Raw genomic sequence first — 25849 nt, forward strand, 5'->3', positions numbered from 1 at the left:
AAAAGGAAGAAGAAAGGAAGGGGCTAGAAGTAAAGACCTAATCTAAGTACCTGTCTGGTATTGCTTCAAATAGAAAAACAAGGTCCTTCCTCACTTTGTTACCAGTTATCTTTTGTATTTGTAGCTTACTGAATTTAGTTCTGTGTAATTTATGTATAAAATTTATGTAAAAATAAGTATGTTTTTATCCAAAATCATTCAGGGCACACATCCTTTTTTTTTTTCCCCTGTGCATTTCACCACCAGTAACATTACCATCCAGCAACATACTTTTATACAACCAAAGCCCCTGCATCTAAATAGATACACAAGGACCTATGTGGAATTCATGACAGGACTTGAGGTCAACATAGACATTAGCTATTACTGCATTCTTTTGTCTAAGCACTAATATCAGCATTAATCCAGCATTAATTAATCTTAAAAGGACTTACTGTAGTGTAAGAGACTTTTTTTTCCCCCCAGAAGAGTGGAATATTTAAAGTTTCAGAGAACCATTGAGCTAAGGACATGAATGCAGTTGAGAAGAATTATGTTGAAAAGTAATGTGAAAAGGAAAAGTGCATGCAGCAGACTGAGAAAGGGACCAGACTGCAGAGGAATATGTACTGGAGAGTAGGCAGAGAGAGAAAAAATAAGAAGGGTAAATTGGGAATGTGAAATAAGGAATAGCAAAGCAGCTGCTATCAAAAATAAATTGTACTGTGACCAAATTCAGTTAAATACAATTAAGCATGGATAAAAATATTTAGTCTTTTCTACCACTATTCTTCTGTCTAAGCAATTGCTGGAGCACTAAGAGTGATACATAATGAAAACAGGTGAACAGTAAGATTTATTCTGTAAAGTTCACGGATCATGAAAATTAGTAACTAAGAACTGGCTTTTAAGTGTTCAAAACCAGACATGGTGTAATTTCTGAAAAGACTTGATACGGCACACAGTCTAGTAAACAGGCTTTAAATTCTCCAATCCTAGTCTTGCAAAAGAAGGGCCAAATAAAAAGCAAATACTATGAAGTTTCTGAGTTCTACTCAATGGAGAAGTCAGATCCTTGTGGTCAGTACTGAACAGTGCAGTGTTCCTATAGATTACAAGTTCATTTTAGTGCCATGGAAAAAGGAAGTCCTAGTTCAAGCAACCATTACGAATGGAAGAAAGTATAGGTCATAGCTTTGATTCATATTAGTACTGCAAATTACGAAGATGCAAAGTAGAGATCTTGATGAGCAGATCTGAGGCCCAGTGCTGTGAAGGTTTGGATTTCATGTATGGTGTATCCTTGAGATGACTGTGGAAGAGGTGGACCAGCTCCTACTTTCAGACTTGTGTTGCTTCCTGCGCACTGGATAAGGCAATCGGGTCTCTTTACTGAGTGGGTTCCATTCACTGAACCAGCAGAAAACCCATCATAAATTATTAGATTTCGCCTTGCAGCCATGCGATTACTTAGACATGATGCAAAGGTAGCAGCAGAAACCCACAGCAGGACTTTCTTGGGGAAAGCTGGACCATCCCAATCAGCTGCAGGCAAAGCTGATGATGGAGCTCCACCCTTCAACAGAGTGATACCTTACTGAAATAAGTTCTGCACAGTTTTTGTGTACAGCCTGCACAAAAAAAAAACCAACCCAACTTGATTTACAAGATCCAGTCCTTAGCAAACAATATATCATGTGGATAAGCAGGACTGTTAAGGTAGCCAGTCACTGGTGTTTTTCTCCTGATCATTTTACTTTCAAAGAGTGTAGATTATTGTTATGTTCAGTCACACTTGTTTAACTTGCCAAAACATTATTTTCTTGAAAAATGAAGCAAAAGTAGTTTTCTTCATAGATATTTACTGTAAGGTATAGTACTATACCTATCAGTGTAAGTCCATCAAAGTCAGTGCACTTCTGCTCCATCATAATTATTCTCCAGTCTAACAGTAATATTATAAGACAGTTCTAACCAATTCAATCAGCTTTTTGAGAAGAAAATAGGTATGGCTAATTAATTAACATTATATTTAAACAATTGATATACTGCCATCTAGTGCTTACTGGATGCACAACTATACACAGAAATTCTAATAATTTCAATAGATCTTGGTATGTATGATTGGCCTATAGCAAAAGAATAGGTAAACTCACCACTTTGATGTAGTCGTGCATATAGTGACCTTACCTAAGAACAGTAATTGGGACCACTTTACACTGTGAAAAGTGACACAGTATGCTGAAAGAATCAATCTGAATATGTATTGTTTTGTATGCATATAAATAAGACTGGAGGAACAGTATTTGCAGAGTCTTCTGGGGGGGCAGCACTGAGGGTCACTCAGCGAAAATGAAAACTGCTGTAGACTGGGAAAGAGCAAGTGGGATATAGTTCACACATTGTACAAATTCTCTTGTATAAAAAGGCAATGAAATCAAAGACATTAAAATATTAGAAGATTATATTCACGGAGTCATAACAATAATCATCATATAGGTGCAGTTACTGCATATAGTTTTGCACTGACAGGTTGTTCATAGAAAGTGAAAAGCATATCATGCTGCTATTCAAGAAACTTAGTAAATCCTTGTTTGGAATAGTCTATTTATTTGTGTAAGAAAGACTAGAAGGTATTGCAAACTCACTGTAAAGATTAAGAAAAGAGCTCAGGATCAGTACCCTTAACTATCCAGAATGTTTAGTAAAATTGGACTCCTATTAAATAAACAAAATGAAGGGGAAATTTAAGTCAAAAATAAAAGTATGAAAAGGTTTATTCCAATAATTCTGGTACAAGCAGATGCTCATACAAGGAGTAGTTTATATGGTGTTCCTGGAGTACAATTATCACTGGCATCAGGGAAAGTCTTTTGCCAATTTTTCTATGCAAAAGGAGAACATTGTGATCTGGACTAGTATACCAGGGAAAAAATAGGTATCCTCAGAATCTAAAATATTCAAAAGACTACCTTGTCAGAAAGCTAATATTTAACCATACAGCCTAAAAAGTTAGTTTATGCAAGCTAGTTCTTGACATGTTCATTTTATGATTTTCAGACAAAATACTTAGAAGATGGAAAAAGAACTGGGGGGAACACTAATTTTTCCTTGAAATTTCATCCTCTGTCTTTATTTTAATTTTATCAGTAGTTTTCTTGGGGCAAGTTATCTCAAATATTCTTCTTTTTCAATGACAAACACCCTAGATGGTATATAATGTAAACCCAAATATTTTCAGAAACAGCTGTGCATTTCCCTTCATATAGTTCAAGTAAATGCTTGTTACAACAAGTAAATGCTTGCTATTGTGATGGCTTTATAATACAACATAAGCAGAAATTATTTTGAAAAGTCAGAAGAAAGTGATAAAATCCATACTTAAAAATTACTCTGCAGAAGGAAAACTTTTCACTCTGCAAATTAAGGATTTGCTTAAGCCCTAAATGATTTAAAACTCTCAAACTCATCTTTAGTGCAAAGTAAATAAGATACATTATGATACTCTGTTTCAAAGTTTGAGTTATACTTCTAGTGTATATTTCTAAAAATAAATATGAAATCAAGAGTTTTATCCCTTCTTTAACCTCAATTTATTTGCTTTTGAATATAGCCGCAAATTCAGTAGAATTTAAAAAGTAAGCAAGAGCGCCCATTCTGTTGTTCACAATTTTTCCATTCACTCTTATGTTATGTCCTTTCTCTCACCTGCATTAAGCAGCCCAAATTCTCTCTCTATAGATGTACTAACTTTTATCTACCTGTTTTCATCAGTCCTCTGTCTGGACTTCGTTATGGACACAAAGGACATTTTGCTAAATGATTTGTACTAATAGATTAGCTGAATTAACCAATGGCCACAGTAAGCCTCCAGCATTCAAATTTGTATATGACTTGGTGAAAGACTGAAAGACTTTTTAATTAATACCAGTGTTATCATAGAATCATAGAATTGTTTAAGTTGGAAAAGACCTTTAAGATCATCAAGTCCAACCGTAAACCTAACCCTGCTAAGTAGACCGCTAAACCATGTCCCTAAGCGCCTCATCTTTTAAAACTTCCAGGGATGGTGATTCAACCACCTCCCTGGGCAGCCTGTTCCAATGTCTGACAACCCTTTCAGTGCAGAATTTTTTTCTAATATCCAGCCTAAACCTCCCCTGGCGCAACTTGCAGCCATTTCCTCTTGTCCTATCACTTGTCACTTGGGAGAAGAGACCAACACCCACCTCTCTACAACCTCCATTCAGGTAGTTGTAGAGAGTGAGAAGGTCTCCCCTGAGCCTCCTCTTCTCCAGGCTATGCTCTTCTCTGTTCAATAGCTTGCATTTAAAGGCTACAGAATTTTTAATGGGCATTTTATTTATGAAGCCAAAACTTCACAGAAAGTGGCAGTTTTTGATTACATGATAACCGTGTATAAACAGCCCCGTGCTGTTCACCACAAAAAGCTTACACTTATATGATGTGAAAATCTGAAACTGTACATGGAGAGAAAGGTTCCTTTATTCAAAAGTACTCAGCAGTGAACTGCTTTTTAATCTCCATAGGATTTTTAAAACTTACAAAAGCTTGAAATAAAACAAGTACCTGTGAAGCGTCTGTGATTTGAGGCTAGAATATAGACTGCGCTTACTGCAGTGTGACTGTCAAGACTATTACAACCAGTTCATGCAAATTAAATTGTCTTTACTGTTATTTTTACCTTTTCACTTCCCATTTGTATTATTAGTCATGCTGGGATCTGTCACAACCCCATATTCTCAGAGCAGAGACTGTATTCTTTACATAGAGCTGAATACAGTTTAAGTACTAATTGTACCTGCAATATGAATAAGAAACAGTAATAATAATTACACCTTATAGTTGAATGTGAAAAAGGTTGTGAGCCCAATCCTGTTTCCATTCATGCCAAATTTTAAATAAAACTGCGAGGAAGAAAAGTAGATGTTAGGCCTCTTTGTGAGGACACAACTGTGAAAAGTCCCCAAATATTGTAATTACTGATATGGAAAAGGTTATGCCTAAGTATAGGATTTAATCCTGGGTATCTAATCTACACTAGCTTTCCTTATGGACAGCCGGCAAATAAGGACATCACAGCATGGCATTGTTGGGCCATACTGTATCATTTTACTGTATACTTATCAGATACCTTCATCATTGCTGATGGAGTTGCAGAGGAAGTAATTTAAGAACAGGAAATACCTTAACCTGTTTTAGACTCCCCAGCACAGGATCAGCCCTCAGGAGTGGACTTTCAAGTCAGGTGCACTAAAATGGCAATGTCTGCAAAATTTGCCAGAAGATGGAACAGGAATTGAGTGGAAGAGAATCTTACATCATTAAAACCTCTCGTAATAAAAATTACCTGTGAATCTAATAATTAAAACAATATACCAAAACAAAACACAGATTGGGTGATCTACTAAGAACAAGAGTAGAATACTACTATAAAGATTATATACATATTTCAGGTAAACCAGTTGAAATTGGCAGTCACATATTTCTAAAAATGCTAACTGGTGTAGTGTACAATAAATATTTATGCATTCCAAATAATTCAACTTGCATTTTTTCCCCAACTGTGCTTTTCAGTAACCCATTGAGAACACTTCATTTTCCATTCAGTAAAAATACTTATATATAAAAATATACATATTCAAATGAGTGCTGATAAATGTAAACTTCCTGGGACTTTAGGATTCTAAAATTATACTTAGAAGCATGTATTTATTTGATTTAATCTTAAACACTTGTCTAGTGGCATGTATCCTGCAACCTGCATATATGTATGCAAGCCATTGAATAGAGGTGTTTTGTAAGTATACAGCAGTTTGCAGTAATGGATTATACATTAGACCAAATTTCTAAATCTCTGAACAAACAGATTGTTAGAAAATTATCGCTGAACAAGCACAGAGAAACGGCAACTACTTAGCAGCAATTGTGTCCACTTTTTAAATAGTATGCTGCTGATATAATGTAGATGAAGTATGTGTTTCTTACCTGACTCTATTGGGTATCCGAAGAAACAGGCTAAACCCGGTTATAGCTAGCCTATAGTATTTCACAGAGACTGGCAACAGGAGGAGGAGTACTTCCACGACTGAAATTGTTATGCTAATAAAAATGTAGTTGCTTGAGCTTGGGTATCCAAGTGATGAATCGAATCCCTGATTTTAGGCTTCTTGGTTCCTAAGTCTTTGAACAACTGTTCTAAATCACTTCATATCTTTTTTATTATATCTCTTTGCCCCCTACTGTTTCCCCTCAGATATCTTCCTTGCCAAATTCAGAATCCAAACCTCCCAGATTAAAGGACAAAACCATGTGTGCATTCTTAAGCATGCACATAAGCAAGAAAACAAAATGTGGGGAAACAAGAGAAATAAATGTGCAGGTCAGCATTTTATTTGGTCATAAATGAAAGCGATAGCAGGTCAGCAATGAGATGACGTGACTATTTTTTGTAAAAGACTTTTTTGGGGGATTTTTTAGGTTTTTTGTTTCTTCAAGAAGTTTAATGCTATTTTAATTATTTTAAAAAATAAACTGCTATAAAGTATTTTTAATCAATATAAATCTATTTATAGTAAAAAAAAAATATTCTGGCCATTGTCATTAACTGGCACTGTTATTAGCTTCTTGGCTGTGTGACTAGGTACAACATACAGCACACTAGCATTTCTGGTTATTCCAGAACAGACGCGTTAACCCAAACACAGATATTGTTGCTCCTTGCAAAACAAAAGAAAGGTAAAGACTTCATGCTTTTCAAGTTGAGCAAAAGCTCAGACAAAGGCACTACGGAGGTAAATTTTATAGTTATACAAAGAAATGGGAAGTTCTGGCAGTCACACAGCATCCTCATAAAAATCGCACCATCAAGTTTCTGACTGATCTATTGAACCACCCTTATCTTTGATGTTTATTAGACCTGTGTAGATGTAGACCATACCTGCCAAGCTAACTACTTGGCAAGGCAGTACACCTTACAAAAATAACGCCAATTACTTGAACAGCAACCACTGTCACAGAAAAACTTCGTCCTCTGGCTGCTGATCAGTAGGATTTGTGTTCTTGTGAGGAAGGAAAAAAGAGGAAGCACAATAAGGAAGAGGAAAAAAGAACATTTGGGCTGAGAAAGTGGAACTGAGCAGGCTCTTATCACAGGAGCTGGACTTAATCTAACTGAAACCAGCAAGTTTATATATATGCCTCTATGTAAAACAAGAACAAATGAATGCAAGTTACGAATGTAATGCTCTGGGTGGGAGGTTTCAGTTGGGTATTTTTCTACAAAAAGATACCCAAGAGAAGTCACAGAAACAGAGATGAAAAACTTGGGACAGCCTGAAGAAGCCCATACCTCAAAAGTACCTTTTCCCTTTTGGCACTTCAGCACTCCCTCAAGAGAGGCAGAGCCACACCAGCTATTCAGGGTGACAGCCCTGGCTTCTCTTAAACAGTACACAATAAACAATTCCAACCTGGCAATGACACAATCTTGCTGTCTTTCAAGCCCCTATTACAGCTTTAATCCTCTTTAGTGTTTTCACTAACACCAGCTCAAGGCTCAGGGATGATAAAGCAAACAGGTGGTTAAGAAACGTCAGCAGATGAACGGAGCACACAACTGATAGTAAATACACTGCTTTGTAAACTCATACTATGCACATGCTTGAATACTGTGTCATTCTGACCCTTCCAGGTTTAGACTGGATATTAGGAAAAACTTCTTCACTGAAAGGGTGGTCAGACACTGGAACAGGCTGCCCAGGGAGGTGGTTGAGGCACCATCCCTGGAGGTTTTTAGAAGACATGTGGATGAGGCACTTAGGGACACAGTTTAGTGGTGGACTTAGCAGGGTTAGGTTTGCGGTTGGACTTGATGATCTTAAAGGTCTCTTCCAACCTAAACGATTCTGTGATTCTATGATTCCCATTTCAGAAAGGATACAGCTGAAAAAGGTCAGAGAAGCTAACAAAGATTACCAAAGAGTAACTAAAGTGGTCAGGGAATATTTGGCATACAAGAGGGTTTCAAGGAGTAGTAAGACAGAGCTCTATAAAGTCAGTAGCATGGACACTGTGAGTGGCCATAGTCTCTCTCAAGAACAAAGGGTTATAAAATGAAATTAGCAGTGGGCAGGTATTAAAGAAAATGTGTTTCTTCATAAAATATACAACTGGGCCAGAAATGTCATTGATGACTTATTACATGCCTCATGCATGCTAAAATTTTCCACGGCCTGAACGGGCAATGAGACATGTTCATAGAGAAGAGATCCGCTGAGAATAATTAAGTGCATAGACTCGGTCCCTTCCTCAGCAAGTCCCCCCAAGACAAATTGTTGGAGATGAGAAGCTACCTACACACAAGCGGAAAGCAACACTACGCTGCCTTTATTCCCACACTTTTTTGCTAAGCACCTGCTGCTCTTTACTCTTACTTACTTTCCCCTCCCCGCGATGCCACCTGAGCCACCTGCCTGGCGGGGACAGCAGCCCTGGGCCTGCATTAACTAGCCCCCCGTTTAAATTCAGCCCCTGGCTGCTGGGTCAGCCCGACCGAGCCTCGCCAAGGGAGAGCGCGGCAGCCCGGGGCGGGCTCGGGGGGCACACGTTTGGGCCCCGGCCGCTGGCTTACAGCTCCCGGGGGCGGTTCGCCGGCAGCGCCCCGCCGCCCGGCCCTCCGCCCCGTGAGGCGGGCAGCCCCCACCAGACAAGGCCCCTCGGGGCTGCCTCCGCCCCCGGGGCCGGCGCTGCGGCGGGGCTCGGGCCCAATAGCGGCCGGGAGCACTAATAGTGGGGCGGGGCGGCGCGGCGCGGCGGGGCCTGCGCCTGGCCAGCCGGCGGCCGGGCTGCGGCGGGGGTGCCGACTAAATACAGGCGGGGCGGCCGAGGCGGGAAGCGGAGATGGCGCTGACGGCGGGAAGGCGGCGGCAGGACCTGGACAACGTGAGTGCGGGCCTGCGCGGCGGGCGGGAATGGGGCCGGGGCGGCGGCCGTTCCTCCGGGGGTGAGCGGCCAGGCTGCCGTTAACGGCGGGCACTGCTGGGAGAGCGCCTCGCTTTTCGCTTTGTCTCTTCCTTCCAGTTCTCTCTGTTTTCTGTGCTAAGCGCTGAGGGCTTTATCTTCTTCCGGGGGGAGCGGCCGACCGAGGCGTCTCTTAAATGGCTGTTTCGGAAGTGAAGAGGCCGCCGGGGCCGCTCCCTGGCCGGGCCGCCGCCCCCCGCGCTGCCTGCGGGCAGGGGCCGCTGCCCTGTGGAGCGCTGCTCCTCCGCAGTCGTGCTTGAAACGCCCCCAAGTAACTGGGCTGTGGGGTTGTCTTTCATGGAGGTTATTAATTCAATTGAGGCGGTCGTGTAGCTTGTTTAGTTCTTCGGGGTTGTTTTTTCCACAGACAGATCCTGTAAGCGTAGCCTTCGGTTTGCATGCTGCGCGCTGGCGTGACCACGGCGTTTCTCTGTGTGTTTGGCTGTTTCCCGCCCGCCAGCTGGAAGCCCGCACGGGCAGGGCTGGCTGGCTGCCGCTCTGCCTGTTCCTGCCAGCCCTCCGCCTCCTCCCGGTGCCGGGCTGCTGCGGCGGTGGTCACATGCTGGAAAAGGATCAGGGAGGCAAGAGGCTGAAGCCTTAGCCTGTGCTTGTGGTAACATCACTGCCTAACAGAAGGCCCATTTTTTTAAGGCGTTTGGGCTTTTAACAGCAGTGGGTTTGGCTCATCTAAATCAAACGAAACCTGTGTTTCATCAAATTAGGACATTTACTAGATTTTTCTTAATGTCAGATTGACTGTATGGCATCATCATCTCTCTTGCTTTAATTCCCCTCCTCCCCATGTTGCCTGTAATAATACCCACTCAGGGAGGTTATGTCATCCAGCACTTCCTAACGCCAGCTGTATTTCAGGATGCAGAGACGGATTGTAGCCTGTCTCACAGTAAGTAACATGGTCAAACATGTTCTGATAAAGCTCTGTCTGTGAAGGAGTGTGCTGATCTGTCATGGTATTGCAGAAGTGATGAGTTCACCTGTTCCCATAAGACAAAGGCTATTGTCCTAAGGAGGATCACTGCCTTTGTGGGAGGTGAGAGCTGTTAACTCTGCTATTAATGAGGCAAGATGTCTTGGCTGCTGGAGTGCTGGTCCTGCAGACTTGCTTTCAGAGCTTGAAATTGTACTTGGCCCCTGAAAATGGGGGATGAGGGACAGAGGGCATCTTTGTACTTGTGCATCTAGATTTTATATCAGTGATGTAAAAGGAGTGACATTTGTAAAACTTTAGGCCTGCAGTAAAAGGTCATCTTACCAGGCAGGTATTTCAGCAAGGGTTGTTTACAGTCAAAGACTAGGCTAATTAAAAGGTATCAAATAGGTGAGGGAGGCCTGTTCACCCTCTTTGATGGTTGGGCAAGTGTGGCATTCACAGTGCTAAAATAAAAGTGACTGCTGACTGAAATAAGCCTTGATGACTAGTTCCTTTGCTGTAGGCAGCTGTCTGTAGGTGAAATAACATTGGGGAGTCAATCTACATTGTCCTGATTAATATGAAGTATAAACCTAGGTCTAATCAAAAAACTTATTTATCTCTCTCTTCTTGTGTTAGTGTCTAGAGGAATGACATGCCTTATCTGTCTTGATGCTTATGCTGCTTCCTGTCATGGCAAGAAGCTGTTCTCAGTTAAACAGTAAATATCCCAGTGAACCCTGGCATGTCTCTGAAAGAGTCAGAAGTCTGGAGTGGGATGGGGTCTGCCCTTGTCTTGTTCTGGGCTTGTGGTTGGTATCACTCAGGAGAAGAGTAGGCAAAACTTGATCAGGAATCTCGAGTTTCTTTATCTTTTGAAGTAAGCAAGTCATAGCATGGGACATAACAGGATTCTAAGAGGGAAACTTGAGCAGTTTGAGCATTCATAGTGGCTGTGTATGTTCAGCTTAGATGTATTGAATGACTGTGTCCTGGCCTGGAGGGAGCAGAGACACATAGCACTGGGGCAAGTTCCTTGTCCACAAAGAAAGGTTTTTCCCTCCACCCATACTTAGTTTTATCTTTTACTTAAAAAAAAAAAAAAAGTAAAAGGTACTTCTGGGAACTTACATAGCCAAAACATCTGAGCTGAATGTGAAGTCAAAGCTCCAATACTTGGTGCCAACATGACAGGTAAGGGCTGCATGCTTTCTAGTGAAAGCAGAGAATGTCTTACCCAGCACGTGGTAGTATCTTCTTCCCTCTGTCAACTGCTGCTTCTTTCTTGCCTGGGTTCAGTTTGAACTACTGCTGCAGGCATTTTGACATCTTAGTGGCTGAATCACTTGAAACAGTTATGGGTATGCTGCAGCTGTCTTTGTTATTGCCTCTAACCATAGTTGGATGGAAATAAGAATAACAAGGATTTTTGCAGTATCTCTATAAAGTATGTGAGGGACTTCAGTTGTTGCTTTTTCCACCTTTTCATGTAAACATACTAATACTTCTGGCCTCTCTCAAGAGTGATGCTCAAATACTTGTAATACATTTTAAAGACTAAAGTTCCTGAAGACTCAGTGCAATGTTGGGAGGTAGATTAGCATTGGATTCCTCAGGGACTGAGTTCTTGCATAAAGATGTGATGAGAGTTTACCTAGAATTTAAGAGCTTGTCTCGAGGTACTAACCTAGTTTTTTTTCCTCAAAGCTTGATTTGCTAACAGGAAATTGCTAAAACTTTGTACTTTACTTGTAGAGCTTACCTGTCACTACTCTTTGCCCTCCTCTTCTTCTGTTCCAGGGTTCCTTGGAAATAACACAGAGTTTGGAAGATGATCCTCTGCTGGATACACCGCTTATTTCGTCTCATACATTGCATTCCCAACTGAGGCCAAGATTTCATGCTATCCCAGCAGTTCTTCTTGCCAATTTTCTGTTGCTAATACATGTAAGTTTAAGAAGCAGGATTTCCTTATGAAAATTTGCTGTTTCTATTCTGAATTCTTACAGGTCACGTAGACAGAATTCTCCCGATAATCACATGCACTGTTCTTCCAAACCAGTGAAGTCTTACTTGCCAATGAATTTTGATAATGTAGATGCTACATGATACTTGCTGCATTCTCATTCTGATTGTTTGTTGGTGCTAACATGCTGTGACACATCTTGTTAGGAAGAAAAGCCTTTTGAGTAGTTCTTCGTCTATGCTGTTGGAAATGTACTTTAAAATAATATTACTTCTGTAGAAGTGCTTAGACTAGTTATAGAGAGCAAAGATAATTTTGATGCCGTGCCTTCTGGAGGCTGAACTTAATGTCACAGGGAAGGCTTAAGGTATTTCTTACGGTAACTAAAAAAGTAAAGTTGGACTTGCTCCAGGGGTTTTGCATGGTGCTCCAGGGGTTTTTGCATGGTAGTAGATGGAGAGATAAAGGAATCCAAATGTTACTTCTGGCTCTGACTTCTGGGGATTAAGGGTGAAAAACACAGATAAAGGACAGATCTTGTACCTAACAGTAGGAAGGCCTTTTCAAGGCTGGTAGACAGAAGTAGAGAGACTCCTGCCTAGTAGTGAGTTTACCCTTGTTAAGCTGAAGAGGCTTATTGTTGCTTGTGAGCGTGTGGAAACCAAACATGAAGAAGGAAGGGTGAAGAGTTCTGATCCTAAGATCTAACTGGAACAGTACTTGCATGGTGTTTGCAGACATCGTTTAGCGGTGGACTTGATGATCTTAAGGGTCTTTTCCAATGTAAATGTTTCTATGACTCTACAACGCCACTACCACTGACCTGAAGATACTATGTGTATAAAGCCAGAGAGTGCACAAGACATGTATGTATGTGTTGCTAGATCTTTTAGAGCTTCATTTGATCTCTAACAAAAAATGCTGTGCCCAGTGCTCTACAAAACGTACTCTCTGCCAGAACTTTAAAAGCATATACCAACCTCTAAGGTTTCTCTTTGGGCAGCTGCACAAAACTGTTCAAACATTATGCCCCGGCCTTCTAATTTTAGAAGTAAATGTTTTGTGGGCCACTTCATAATATCAAGAAATGTCCCTCTGTTTGTCAAGTGGACTTATTCAGCAGAGGTCTTTCCTAAATTACCAAAATTCCCAATGGAAACTGTGTATCTAGCCTTATTCCCTTCCATTACCAGAAGAACAGTGGTGCCATCCCATTAGGATGGCACTTGAAGTCTGCATTACAAAGGTAGATGCTGCTATTGTAGAAGAGTAGTAAATGTGTTTTCACCTAGCCTTGGGTCCTTACTATCTACTACCATAACTGATGTAGCCAAATGTCAGTCACCCACATCCTAGGAAACTGCTGCCTCTTCTGTCCCCATCACTTCCCATGTCCTGTAAATGGAGAGAAGTGTAGGGAGGTAAAGAGAGAGAAAACTGCTGAGGCCTCTGTCAACACACACTTTTCCAGGTAAAGTCTTGCTGCTATTGCTGAACCTGCTGCAGTGGCCGGTTGGTCCTTGGAGCAAAGTGGAGAAGTATCCTTTTCTGTTGGTGAAATACAGCATTATAATTGCCACATGAAATGGTGCTGTCTCTCTTGCCGAAAAGATGGATGGGGAAAACAAACTTACTGGATTTCTTTCCCCTCTGCTTCTGCAAATGTGCATAAACCTCATGGAACATGGAGACACCAGGTTAGCTTCTGATGCATAGCCTGCCAAAGGGGCAAGTATCCCGGAGAAGTTAAGCCATCATAGTATTATGCGGTAGAGTTGTAATGCATCTCTAAAGTAATTTGCGTGTTACTTGGAGTATTTCTTCTACACCCTCCTGTGCCAAGAAATGGGGTTAGGCTGCAAATAGCTGCTTCAGTGCAGCTGCCTAGTTACAGTTCTGGAGTGTCTGGGTAGGATATGCTGGAGTGTGGTGGGCCTGGGTTTTTGGGTGGCTTTCCTTTTGCCAAGACTTGCTTTTATGCAGGCTTCTGGCTCCTATCAGGAGACTCTGGAGAGCAGTGTAAAGTGTACAGGCTAGAAATAACTTCTTCATATTAACCCTGTCTTTCCTTAATTTCCTATACGAAACAACTTAAATACTACTCCAAGAATAACTTTTTGTATACAAAAATCCCCTGTACTGGGGTGAAGCACCTGTTGTTGGACTACCCTAAATGTAAGCAAAACATCTTTAACAAATGCCACCCTTAATGCCAACTACCTGTTTCCTCTTGTATACACTGGTGTAGTAGAGCTGCAATGCTAGGCCATTCCCGCTCATATCAGTTAATATAGCCATCTTCTGTACTGAAATATATTTTTAACACCTGGAGGGAGTAGAACTAGATGCGTTACTGTTTTAAAATGGCAAACCAAACAGTAAATGGACCAAATAAAATGTGCGTTAGCTGGATTATTCTTAGCTTTGTTAAAAAAAAAAAAAGGAGGTGGTAAAATACTAGATTAAATGAATGTTTTGTTGATAACCCTCCCTCTTATTTCACTTATTAATCTAGCTACTTATCTCAAGATAATTTGGTGTTTAATTTGTATTTGAAGTAATGGTCTTATGGATAATACAGAATACACACTCCCTTCCTTTTTTTTTCCTCCCACTTTCTACCCTGTCTGTCCTCTATAATGTCTCTTTTAGGTATTCATGATTGTGTTGAAAGTTATTGTGCCTTCTTCCTCCCTCCAATTACGTAACTCTATTCACAACCAGAGCAAGCTAAGGGCAGTTCATATCAAAAGTAATTAAGTGGTTCTCAAAGGTTAATTTCTGTGAAGAAAGTTGCTTGAGAAGTCACAAAAATATGAAAGATAAGTTCAAGGGAGTAGGAAGGGGGTGGTGGGTTCTTGGATATCCATAGAATTAAATATTGAAACAAAGCTAGCAAATGAAAATCAGACACTTTCCTCCATCTTCAGTTCTGATGTGTTTCTGTCAGTTATGAGATGCACAACATTGGATGCTTTTTTAAGCTAAGTATGTTAGAGGTATTAGACTTTTACAGACTTGAGGCAAATTGGGGTTTTTTTGTTTTATATATATATCAGCTCTCAATTTACTTCTGTATTGGTGGAGTTGTTTTTTGTTTTCAGTTCTGTTTTAAAGTATTCTTATTCTGTAGAATGAACCAGAATGAGAAAATACCATGTTTACTTGTTCACTGAATGAAAACTAATTAGAGAGAGTATCTTCTATAACAAAAACATTCTAGAAAGATTAAGAAAGCCCCGTGTGTGTACATATACCGCAGATAATGTGCACCCAAGACTCTGCCTTCTAGTTGGCCAAAAGGTTGCTGATGCTCACTGCTGATGATGAAAATTTAGAGAAAAGTCTAGAAGACAGGAAAAGTTACAGCATAATGGCACTAGTCTGAAAGGACAAGTGTATATACAATCTGACTGATTATAGTCTGGTCATTCTGATGTAAGTTCTGAGCAAAATGGAAAAATCTGGTAGTAAATATACTAAAGAGTGATTACCAACTGGCAAAGATGCCTACCCAGTGTTAATAATTTGTAAGTTACTATGATGATGTTTCACTTTTTTCTAATGTCATAACCTGGAGGTTATTTTTAATGGCTACAGTAAAGCGTTGATTTTCACTTATGAAATGTCAATTTAAAGAAACGTAGACTGTACCAATAAGATATGAGGCTGTCCTGCAGAGCAGTAACAAGTGTAATTGAATGAGTCTAAAGATGTGATTATTTTTTGAGGGATTATAAATCAAGTTCCCCTTGAAGTAAACAGACATAGTAAAGAGGGTGCAGAAATGAGATTAAATACATTACAAAGGGGAGACTTGGGGAACAGTGAAATTGATTTAGAGGAAATTCATGGAGGAGTGGTGATTCTTAGATCTGTTCAGCTGGAGACTGGTTGCCCTCCTGGAAGACAATTTACTACTTGGCAATATCAGTCATCAGTATGTTCCCAGAATGACATGTAGTGGTTGTAGTAAGTGTCTAATGTTTTATATGTTGTCTCAACACTAATAAAATCAATTCATATAGTAATGCATAATGAATAAATTACATAAGCCTGTCTCTTTTTATAGTCAAATCTTGACTTTAAGAGTTTTCCTCTCCTTTTCTCTTCCAGGTTGCTTTTGTTGTTCTAGCATTTTTAGCAGCTATGTTTTGTTCTTACCCCAATCCAAATCAGGATAAATGCCCTGGAAACTATACTAGCCCACTTAAAGTGCAGACTGTCATAATCATTGCAAAAGTAATTCTGTGGATTCTGCATGGTTTTTTTGAACGATACATCCAGTACCACCACAGTAAAGTCAGAAGCAGAGGTTACTTCTCAATATACCGATCGACAAGACATCTAAAAAGGCTTCCACTGCTGATACACTCCACAGGTGAAGTGAACTTGTCTTCCTGTTTTTTCTTCTAAAGCTTTAAATTATGACACAATAAAAGACTGAACAGTTTATATATAAACATATGTATCTATATATAATGAACTTTAAAAAAAACCTGCCTATGAGCATTTATGATTGCTCATATTTATTTTAGTCAGATGGATCTCCTGACTGACCTTTCTGGCCTGCCAGTTGCATGTTGTAAAGAACTCTTTGTAGTGGGAAAAATGTCCACAAGTGTGAAGTTGAGTAAAACATCAAGTTTTTCACATCCAGTTTTCAGCCATAAAATGTCCAGCCAGCAAGGTCTGTGTTTGGCTGCTAATGATGTTGATTTGCATACTCATTTGTCTAGTTGGATATGTGTCAAGACTGCTAGTCCTTCCAAGAAATATGCTACTCTTCTTTTCTAGCTCCGTAATTCAAGTAGAAACAGATGAATTGCCTGTTGCTCAACAGCTGTCTGAAATCAGTAAAATAAGCAATTTTATAATCTCCAGTGGGGCTATATGTAACATCCAGCTCTACTTCTGACTGCCTTTTTCTACTTTCTGTGGACAAAGGGTGGTGTATGGGAGTGGTTTAACTCTGTATGTTTGAAGTTACGTCACAGACAGTGAAGCTGAAAGAAGTATTGGTACAATTAGCTGGTGTAGCTTTTCTAACAAACTACTTCAACAAATCTAAAATACATCCAACTTGAAGGGTTTTTTCACGCAGAAATAGCAGGGGAAAAGGGAACAGTGGTGGCTTTCATAATATTTTTGCCTCTTATAATCCCACCTCCCTTCTGTAAATCTTCTGAATAACTGGAGTAGAGTTAGGTGGTTCTGCTTTATATAAAACCCTAACTTTCTTTCCACCCAGTCACTAAAAGAGCTAGTCATCTTGATGAATGTGCAAAACTTCAGGCTCTGGCCACTAGATAGAGCTCTGAAGATAAAGATGTGTTTGGAGTGTAGTGTTAAAATCGGGTTACAGCAGGCTTAAGGATGTTTCAAAAGAGTAAAAGGACTATTTCTGCCTATTGCAGTGTAATCTGGAATACTTAGCCCGGTTTTCAGTCTTAGATGAAGCCCACTTCTCCCCTGCCAGACAAACTCTGGGCATGTGTAAAAGTTCAGGTGCAATCAGTTGTGTGCTGTGGACTCTTGATGTAAATAATCTGTAGTTCAGAAGGTGGTTAGCTCCATTACTGCAAGCTCCCTGCCGTGCTAATAACTGCTGATACCACTTCCATCCTGACAGTTCAGTTGCCTAACCCAGTATAAAAGATAACTGTACCATCTCCTAGCTACATTAATGGTCTTAATACACTTAGTGCTTTATCCAGACACTGGTTATAGCATTTCTACAGGAAAGAAAAGAACATTTCACTCTCTGTATCAGTGGAGACAAGGGTGTGTAAAGAATTAAGAACGCTTGCTAGATCTGTAATTCAACACTTGCTCTCCTTGACTAATTGTGCTCATGTCAGTTAAACTTTCAGTAACTTGCAGGTATTAAAATAATAGCCAGGCAACTGGAATTCTATTCAAGTGTCTCTCTGAAAGGAAGGTGTTCAGGTTTTTTCTCTGTTAGCCTCATTTAAATACACTCAAATCCACCACTTGAAGGAAAACACCCTCTCACTTTGACTTGACTGATGTGACCTTTTAGGAACTGAAAGAAATTAATAGTCTGCAAGCAGTTTTGGGGATGGATAGCAGCAACAAGGGTAGAAACTGTTTAAGCCCACACATGTATACTAGGTATTTCTAGTGCATTTCTTCCACTCTTGGTTTTTAAGTCAAATATCTGTAAGAAAACTCATAATTCTCTAACATTACAGTCAAATGTTTAAATGAAACCCTATTTTGCTGCTGGCAGTTGTAAGCTTGCATCATGTGTGTTAAGGAAACTAGCCAAAGAGGCAAGTATGGTATGAAATGGAAAAGCATTACTGAAATATTGCAACCTAATGCAGATACTGCGGTTAAGAGGGTACTAAGTTATTTTCAACAGCTAATGAAATTGTTACACCTGTAAAATACAACGTTTGTTTTCTAGGTAACGCAGCCCTGCTTTTGATTCTGTCAATGCAGCATTCCTTTCCTGATCGCAGTAAAGTGTACCTGTATCTTATCCTGGGAGTCCTGGGCCTGGAGCTGATTAGCTCCCTGACATGCCTAGTAATTTACACAGGTGAGAGGCAATTTTTGCTTTCTTGAGTGAGACTTGTTATAGCTGCTACTAAACTGTTTTGTTTGCCCTCGCAGTAGCTCACCTGGTGTACCCCAAGACATTTAACTGCAACTAAAATACAGAATTATTCTATGCTTGTAGAAGGAGAACTAAGGCAATTGCAAAATAAATGGCAAGGTTGTCAGGCTTGATTTGGTCTCTAAGTGCTGCTAAATGAAAGTTCCATGTTATCTCAAAGCTGTTGATCAGTGAAGTGGTGATAAATGCATAAGGGTTGCAAAAGTGTCCTGTGAACAGGCTTGCCTGTTTAGCAGTGTGTTCTCAAATGTGTGCAGCACAAGATGTGAAGCGGTAAGAGCTAGCTGGCTTTATCAGAACTGCTTCTGGGATTTACATGTGAGACTTGCATAGTTCATAGTGTGATGTGCCTTAGTCTCCAGACTCTTCCTCTTTCCCTGGTCCCACCCCAAAAGCCTCAGTTTCTCTTTGTCACTAAAATGGAAGATTCCCTCTAATGAATGTTAAAAAAAATCGTAGCTTTTGGAATCTGTGCTAATACTAAAATAAGATACTGCATCATAAAATTGTGAGGCATGGCTTTGTACTGTCACTGTTGCTTGTAAGGTTATCTGCTTTTTGGTGTAACTTATCAAGACTTGATAAACCTCTTTCCATTAAACTATTGCAGGAGTATCTAAAATGTTGATTAATAAATGCTTGAACCAAATAGTTTTCTCTAATCTCATCTTAAACTATTTGGGTTTATGGCTTGCACCAACTCAAATGAAAATAACTGGGCTGGGGAAAAAAAACACTGAAAAGGTACAAGACACTAAAAATACAGTTATTCTTGTTGTCTGAAGAAAACTATAGAGCGTTTACTGTGAAGCCCATGTCTGTTTAAATGATATGTAGTTCCTGCTCTTGAGTTCAATTAGTTTATACTCCTGCTTCCAAGATGCTGCTTTCTGATTATTTACAGCTACAAACTAGGAGATGATACCTTATCTAAGTAGCCTCAGTACCACTGGTTTCTCTGGGAGGAAAAAACAAAACCAATGGGCAAAACTTATAGTTTACTCCTGACTTCTAAACAAACAGGAGGAAGGATGGTGGAAACGCCTCCTTCAGGACTGCATGAAGCTTAAAACTTAATGACCACCATAGAAATGGCTTTATTTGTGTTAATCTGACTTCTTTTGTGATTTCATAATTAGTAATTAATCTAGGATATCTTTTCTTTTAGAGAAGAAAACTTTGGTATGTTATTAATAATTTAATGACACACAGAGAAATACTGCTGAGTAGCTTGGTCATCTAGGAAACAAAATATGTTCTTAACTCTTCTGCAATAACACTGAAATCAAAATGCACCAAGAGATAAGGTCCCAGCTCTAAACTATGTCCTCCTCTTACAACTGTGCAGAGGCCTGAATGCTGTAGGTTTGTCAGGCTTTCCCCTGAATGGACTAGCATGGCTCAAGTAGACTTAACTGTCCTCTGGAGGAATAAAAGCAATGATGAGGGAACACAAGCATGGCAGTCCTAGAGAACTATTTCAAGAATGCTGGAGATCATCCCTTCTTTGCGTATGCATACTTACTTTCCTGGGAAACTCGGGGAAATAAGGGATAAGTTGCAAAACTTAAATAGAACGTCAGGAATTCCAGTGAAACGTTATTTCTTACCCTGAGGCCTCTTGGAGTTTATAGCTACATTGTGTGTCTCTTACCCTGGCAGAAAAGGATAAGCAACTGCAATAAAGTCAACATTCATAGTGTAAAGGTCTGAGCCTGGACTTCCATAGAGCTCTCAAACTACTTTTCTGCTTATTTGTCACCAAAAGGGTCTTGTTTCCTAGCTCGTACTGTACCAGTTCCTATGCCCACCAAATCCATTAACCAGCTTATACTAGGAAGTTGTGGGGTGCAATGTTTTGCTTTCCAGCTGAAGGACGCTTGAAGTGTCCAGGGAGTCCTGGAACCAAGGTGAAGGAGGGACAGAGCTGCATTGGTAGGAAGGAGTAAGGCAGTCTCTTTTGGCAACAGCAACCTTATTTCCTCAGCAGCCCCAAAACAACAGTCTAAGCTTCATTCTCTAAAGCTTGGTGTGCAAAACCAGGGTTAATTTTTATGTAACTTACACTTGCCTCAAGATGGGGAAGAACTCCAGTCACCCTAGGTTGCCTTTTCCAGTGGGTGGTGTAACTTGTTTTCATGTTTTCCATCCCAATACATTTTGAGGTAAGCTAAGAGACTGCCTGCATGTCTCTCTTTTGTGTGTAGTGCTGTTTTTAGGTTTTTAACATTTTAAGCATCAAATTAAAGCTCTACTGAAGCAAAACAAATGTATTTGGCCAGTTTTGAAAATAGCCTGAGAATCTGTAGTAACACGCTAACTTATTTTTTTTCTCTCAAACAGAGCAGACTGTGTGACTGGAAGCATGAAGCTTCTTTAGCAGATAATTTTAAGGGCAGCCCTCTGCTCAGGGTCAGAGCGCCCTTCTCCAAGGCAAGCACTTAGCAGATACCACTTACTATTAAGACGGTATCAGCTAATGTAGCTGAGAAACAATGGGGAGATTAAGGTCACTTTACACTAGCAACTCATGATCAACCCCCTTCTTGTGTTAGTATATTACTCTGAAATTTTGGAGGGAAGGTAGCACCAGTTCATACATTGTTTCTCCACTGTGGAAGAATTATTTATCTACTAGAATGAGGTATAAGTGCTTATCTGTAGAAGGTTCGTGTACCTGACTTACTTTCATTTAAATACTACTGCCTTACAAATGAAAGCAGTGGCAGAGAATACCTGATTGTAATTCTACATATTTCTTCTTGCTTGTTGGAGCTATTTTATGACTTGTGTGATGCACAATGTCCTGTGAAGTACTATGGCCTTTCTTAAAAATCTCAATTCAGCAGTGTATGTATATATAGCTGTAGGATGCAGAGGCAGGGATTCAGAAATCTACAAGGAATTGCTGTGATTGACCTATAACAGACTTGACATACATAAATTGTTTGAGTGAAGTAAATGTGCATGGAATGAAGTATGATACAGGCAGCTCTAAATGTCAGCTTACTATTCTAAGTTTGTCATTGACAGGATAGGGAGTCAAGCTTTAAAAGGTTTACTAAATATATGTTTTTAACAACTTTCTTACATACTTCTAATATCACTTGAATAAAAGACTAACATTCCCACAAACAACGCATGTTGGGAATTCCACATCCATTCCTTCATGGTTTTATTTGTAGAGGAATACCATCATAGAAATAACTAACCTTTGAGCCTAACTTGTAGTTAACCTCTGGAGGGTCTCAGCATTGTTTTAGCAGGGTGGCCTATAATAAACCCCATCATATTATTGACTTGTAAGGACAGTCTTTCTCCGCTGCAGTAGTGTGGATTTCTCATGGAGCCAGGCTGTTATGTTTTCAGTGGCATTAGATGTATTGCTTCACAAGCAGCCCTAATTGCAGAGTTCAGAATGCACACTCTGGATCTCTCCGTACATTCCCTTAATCAGGATCTGACATTGAATGGCTTCAAATATTTTCAGCTTCTTTGCAGAAATAATGCAGAAGGTAATTACAGCTTCTCCCACCCATCCCCATTCCGTATCTGTTAAATTTAAGAGTGAACTTTATTCACAGGTGCCCAGGAATGACTTCTGGTTTAGATCGCCAATATTGCAAGGTTCACAATGTGAAGCTGATCACAGGGCCACTCTGAATCAGTTTGAATGTTTAATCACTTTCTGTAGCCAGTCTGCCCTAGTTTTAGAGCAGGCACGTAAGCTACTGCTTCATTGCAGGTAGTCTAGTTAAAATAATATTTATCAAAGAGCTTAAATTATAAGTTCTGACCTAGATACTAGTATGAAAAATTTTACAACTTTTTTATGGCATGTTGCTTAATTTATGGCCAGAAATTGGAGGCTGAATCTCAGTACCCTCCCAAAGGCAACTAAGGTTTCATCCTCTCTTAAGTGACAGATTAAACTTTGCAGATGTTAAGCAGCATGTTCAAGCTTCCCCATTCAGGTCTTCACTTCACTGTGGTCTTTTAAGCAGCAGGGCTTAAAACAAGCACAAATAAAAACCACCACTAACTTACAATCAAAGCCATTCCAGAAATGAGTAGATACAGATTCTGCTTTTTCTTTCCTTCCTCCCCATTCCCCAGATTCCCTTACTATATTTTCATCTCCTATCCTAAGGCAATCTTATAATCATCTGTTACAGATTTTTTTGGTTTTACCTTAGAGCCTGGTGATAATGCTTTTTTTTGGTTGCTTTCCAACTAATTTATAAAACTTTGCAGTGAAAATAAGCAACTTTAATCGTGCAAAGCCAAGACCTGACATAATTGAAGAAGAAAAAATGTATGCCTACCCTAGTCACATTACCTCAGAAGTTGGATTCAGGTAAGATTTTTCTGTATTAATCTTGTGCTGTGTTCAGCCATGGTATATAGGTAACACTGACTAATGTAATTGCATTACTATCTGTAGACTTACATGTAATCTTAAATCTGTTGACCAAAGCAGAGGTGGGACAATAGTTTTGAAGGAAACTATATGCTTAAGGCTGCTATGTTACATGCACGGATGAGAAATAGCACAATCTTGTACTTCCTACATAGTAATGGCAATTTGTTATGATACAGAAATCCTCAAACATGAGGACAGAAATGATTTGACCACTTATGGCTGGTTGCATGAATCTTTAACGTGCTATAAATAACTGTGCTTAATCTGTGTTGGTTGACTTTATATGGGAGTTTGAGGAGAAATACTGGTGTCTTTCACTGTTACTTAAAGTATGCCTACAGAAGCCTAGCTTCTTCAAACAGTTTCAGGCAAGGAAATATATTGTGAGCAGTTGATAGATGAAGAAGAAAGCTTTGCAGCTTTGTTCTGTGCCAGCAGTTGGACATGAAATTCTAGCAAGGGGTTTGGAATATATTTCTAGTTTGGGAAGGAATTTTAAAGGTGGGTGGGGCACTTAAGAGGTAAGGAAGTTCTCAGTGAGACAGAAGCTATCCAACACTAACCTCACAAGCACTGAGACTTGTTGCTTGTTTGCCTTTCATGTACCTTCTGACTGCTTGAACATCTTCCAGTTGCTGAAATAAGTCTGGTATGACTTAACAAAACCCAATCATCAAAACTAACATGGATTTCCATATAAGAATTTATTTAGAAATTTTTTAATACAGTATGACTTGCTTCTGTATGTGTGCCTTAATAAAAAGTTGAAGTGTAGAGATGACTAATACTTTGGCACTTCCCCTGGTGTCACAAATACAGCATGCACATGCTTTTATGGAACTTGGAAGTAGATGTCCAGGATACAGGAAGGATTTAGAGTTGTCTTGAATTTTGATACAATGTCTGATTTCCATCTTGATATAAACACCATGGTGAATGCACTATAGACCTCATTCCTTTCTCATTCAGCTTCTCCCCTGAGAAATTCTCAAATGCCCAGAGAATGAATCTGCAACAATGACCAGCTGAGGAAAAGACTCTGATTTTTTGATTAGAGTGCAAACTTCCTGTGAGAACTGATTGCAAAACAGTTATTTTAATTCAACTCTATACAACTCAGACTCTCTTTCCCTTGAGAGTTAAGGTCTATTGAAAAGTGAATCCTGTCAGCCCTTTAGTTGACCCTGGTTAAAAGAATGTTTTTGGAGTATTATGACCTCTACAACCTAAGCTACTGATCAGGACCTCTTTTGGCGCTTTAAGTTGGTAGCGCAGATTACTGGTTAAGGTTGCAAGCTTTCTGTCTACAAAACTTGTTTTCTTTATTCTTTCCAGCTTAACTATGTAGGTTTTTAATTGGACCTAAGCTTTTTTCCACTCTAGCTATCCTCCTCAGCACTTTCTAAGAACTATGAAAAGGGCAATGTTCCTCCACAAAATGCTGCGAGGCTGAAGAGCAACTTTCTAAGCTCCAAAATGCTCACGTGTGTACTAAAAGGGCAGATTCCCAAGTCAGCTAGGAAGAAATCATGTGTAAGGGAAGACTGGAATATGCTCAGGCATCGGTACTTGTTCTTGCTGTATTCTTGAAAGTTCCTAGTTACAGATTTGACAAAATTCTGTACTCTTACAGATTTTTCTCTATTAACTTGGCTTTACTTAATATTGCAGTGTTACTATCCTAGTTAAAATGAAGGATGTCTGAAAGCTGCAGATATTTTGAAGTGGGAGGTTAGCTGTACATGAGGTTGTAGATCTGAAACAGCACAACTGTTTGGTGCTGATGCTGTTATGGTATTGTGACAGATGATGTCATTGTATACAGTAGTACATCATGTATACTACTGCAGGTTAATCAGAAATTTCTGTCCTAAACAGCTTATGATCCCCACAGCTGAACAAAATTACTATGCCTGCTTAAAATAAGCTTCCTAATGTATTTGGAAAAGGTGCCACGGATTTCTTAGTACAATTCTAGCACGTTGTCTGGCTCACTAATTTTAAGTTTGTTAAACAGTAAGAACCCTCATACTACTACAACTTTTTCTGTAACTGTCTACGAGGAAATATGTAGCTTGATTATATATACATGGCATGAAGTTTAGCTGAACTCTTTTCTCTTCCTGCCTTCTCATGCCAAACAGAGGTTAAACATAAAGGTGGTATAGATTGTCTACTTCCTCAAAAGTTAGTTGAGATCAAGAAAAGTAAAACTGAAGGAAGGAACTTGTTTAAATACTTGTTAATTAGCTCTGACATTTCATATGTTAGAAAGCTGTTGTCACTTACTGAAACCTATATTCACTTTTGTTATTTCAAGGGAAAATTCAAGTTTAGAAGAGATAGTTGAGAAGCAAGGAGATGTAATAGAATATCTTCAGCGACACAACGCACTGCTCAGCAAGAGACTATTGGCACTAACATCTCAGCAAATAAAAACTTAACAGCATTTGGAAAACTGCTGCTGGAGCTCTGGAGGGAACATGAGGTAACGTAATATCCAGACTGATTTGTACAGAGGACTCTTCTTCAATCACCTTTCACATTTTGAAATAGAAGCTGGAAGGATGAGCTCTGCATACACTGTAAACCTATTACAACTGGACACTCTGGCTCTCTTGAAATCATCAGTTCTGGAGCTTCAAGGATTTTTTAATTCCTAGTAGGTTGAAGTTGGACCTGAGGTAATGGTTTAATTTTGTTCAGTTGTTGCTATTATTTTGTACTGCTGTAACCTTTAAGCTTCAAACTACCAAAGTTATTTTATATTTCTAGAACACAAATTTAGAAAAATCTGATTTTGTGAAGGTTATCTTTTCAGTTTCTAGTGCTGAAGCTGAGACCGGACATGTTCTGTCACTG

The 25849-nt window shown here is 39.6% G+C and overlaps 1 protein-coding gene across 1 annotated transcript; it reads left to right on the top strand.

The window, feature by feature from the left end:
• Positions 1–8901: 8901 nt before the first annotated feature.
• TMEM192 (transmembrane protein 192) lies at positions 8902–25582 on the top strand. Its single transcript, XM_059817975.1, has 6 exons — positions 8902–8943; positions 11753–11899; positions 16035–16299; positions 18352–18486; positions 22819–22921; positions 25308–25582. Exons 1-6 carry the CDS (start codon positions 8902–8904, stop codon positions 25429–25431), a joined length of 816 nt encoding a protein of 271 aa, XP_059673958.1. The 3' UTR covers positions 25432–25582.
• Positions 25583–25849: the final 267 nt, after the last annotated feature.

Source organism: Gavia stellata, chromosome 5 (genome assembly GCF_030936135.1).
Source record: "Gavia stellata isolate bGavSte3 chromosome 5, bGavSte3.hap2, whole genome shotgun sequence".
NCBI lineage: Eukaryota > Metazoa > Chordata > Aves > Gaviiformes > Gaviidae > Gavia > Gavia stellata.

Bases quoted from the DNA above. Each gene is read 5' to 3' on its own strand.
- TMEM192 (XM_059817975.1), top strand. From the start codon at position 8,902: ATGGCGCTGACGGCGGGAAGGCGGCGGCAGGACCTGGACAAC. The intron at 11,900-16,034 runs GTAAGTTTAAGA...TTTCTCTTCCAG, and splicing joins ATTTTCTGTTGCTAATACAT to GTTGCTTTTGTTGTTCTAGC. The intron at 22,922-25,307 runs GTAAGATTTTTC...TGTTATTTCAAG, and splicing joins ACCTCAGAAGTTGGATTCAG to GGAAAATTCAAGTTTAGAAG.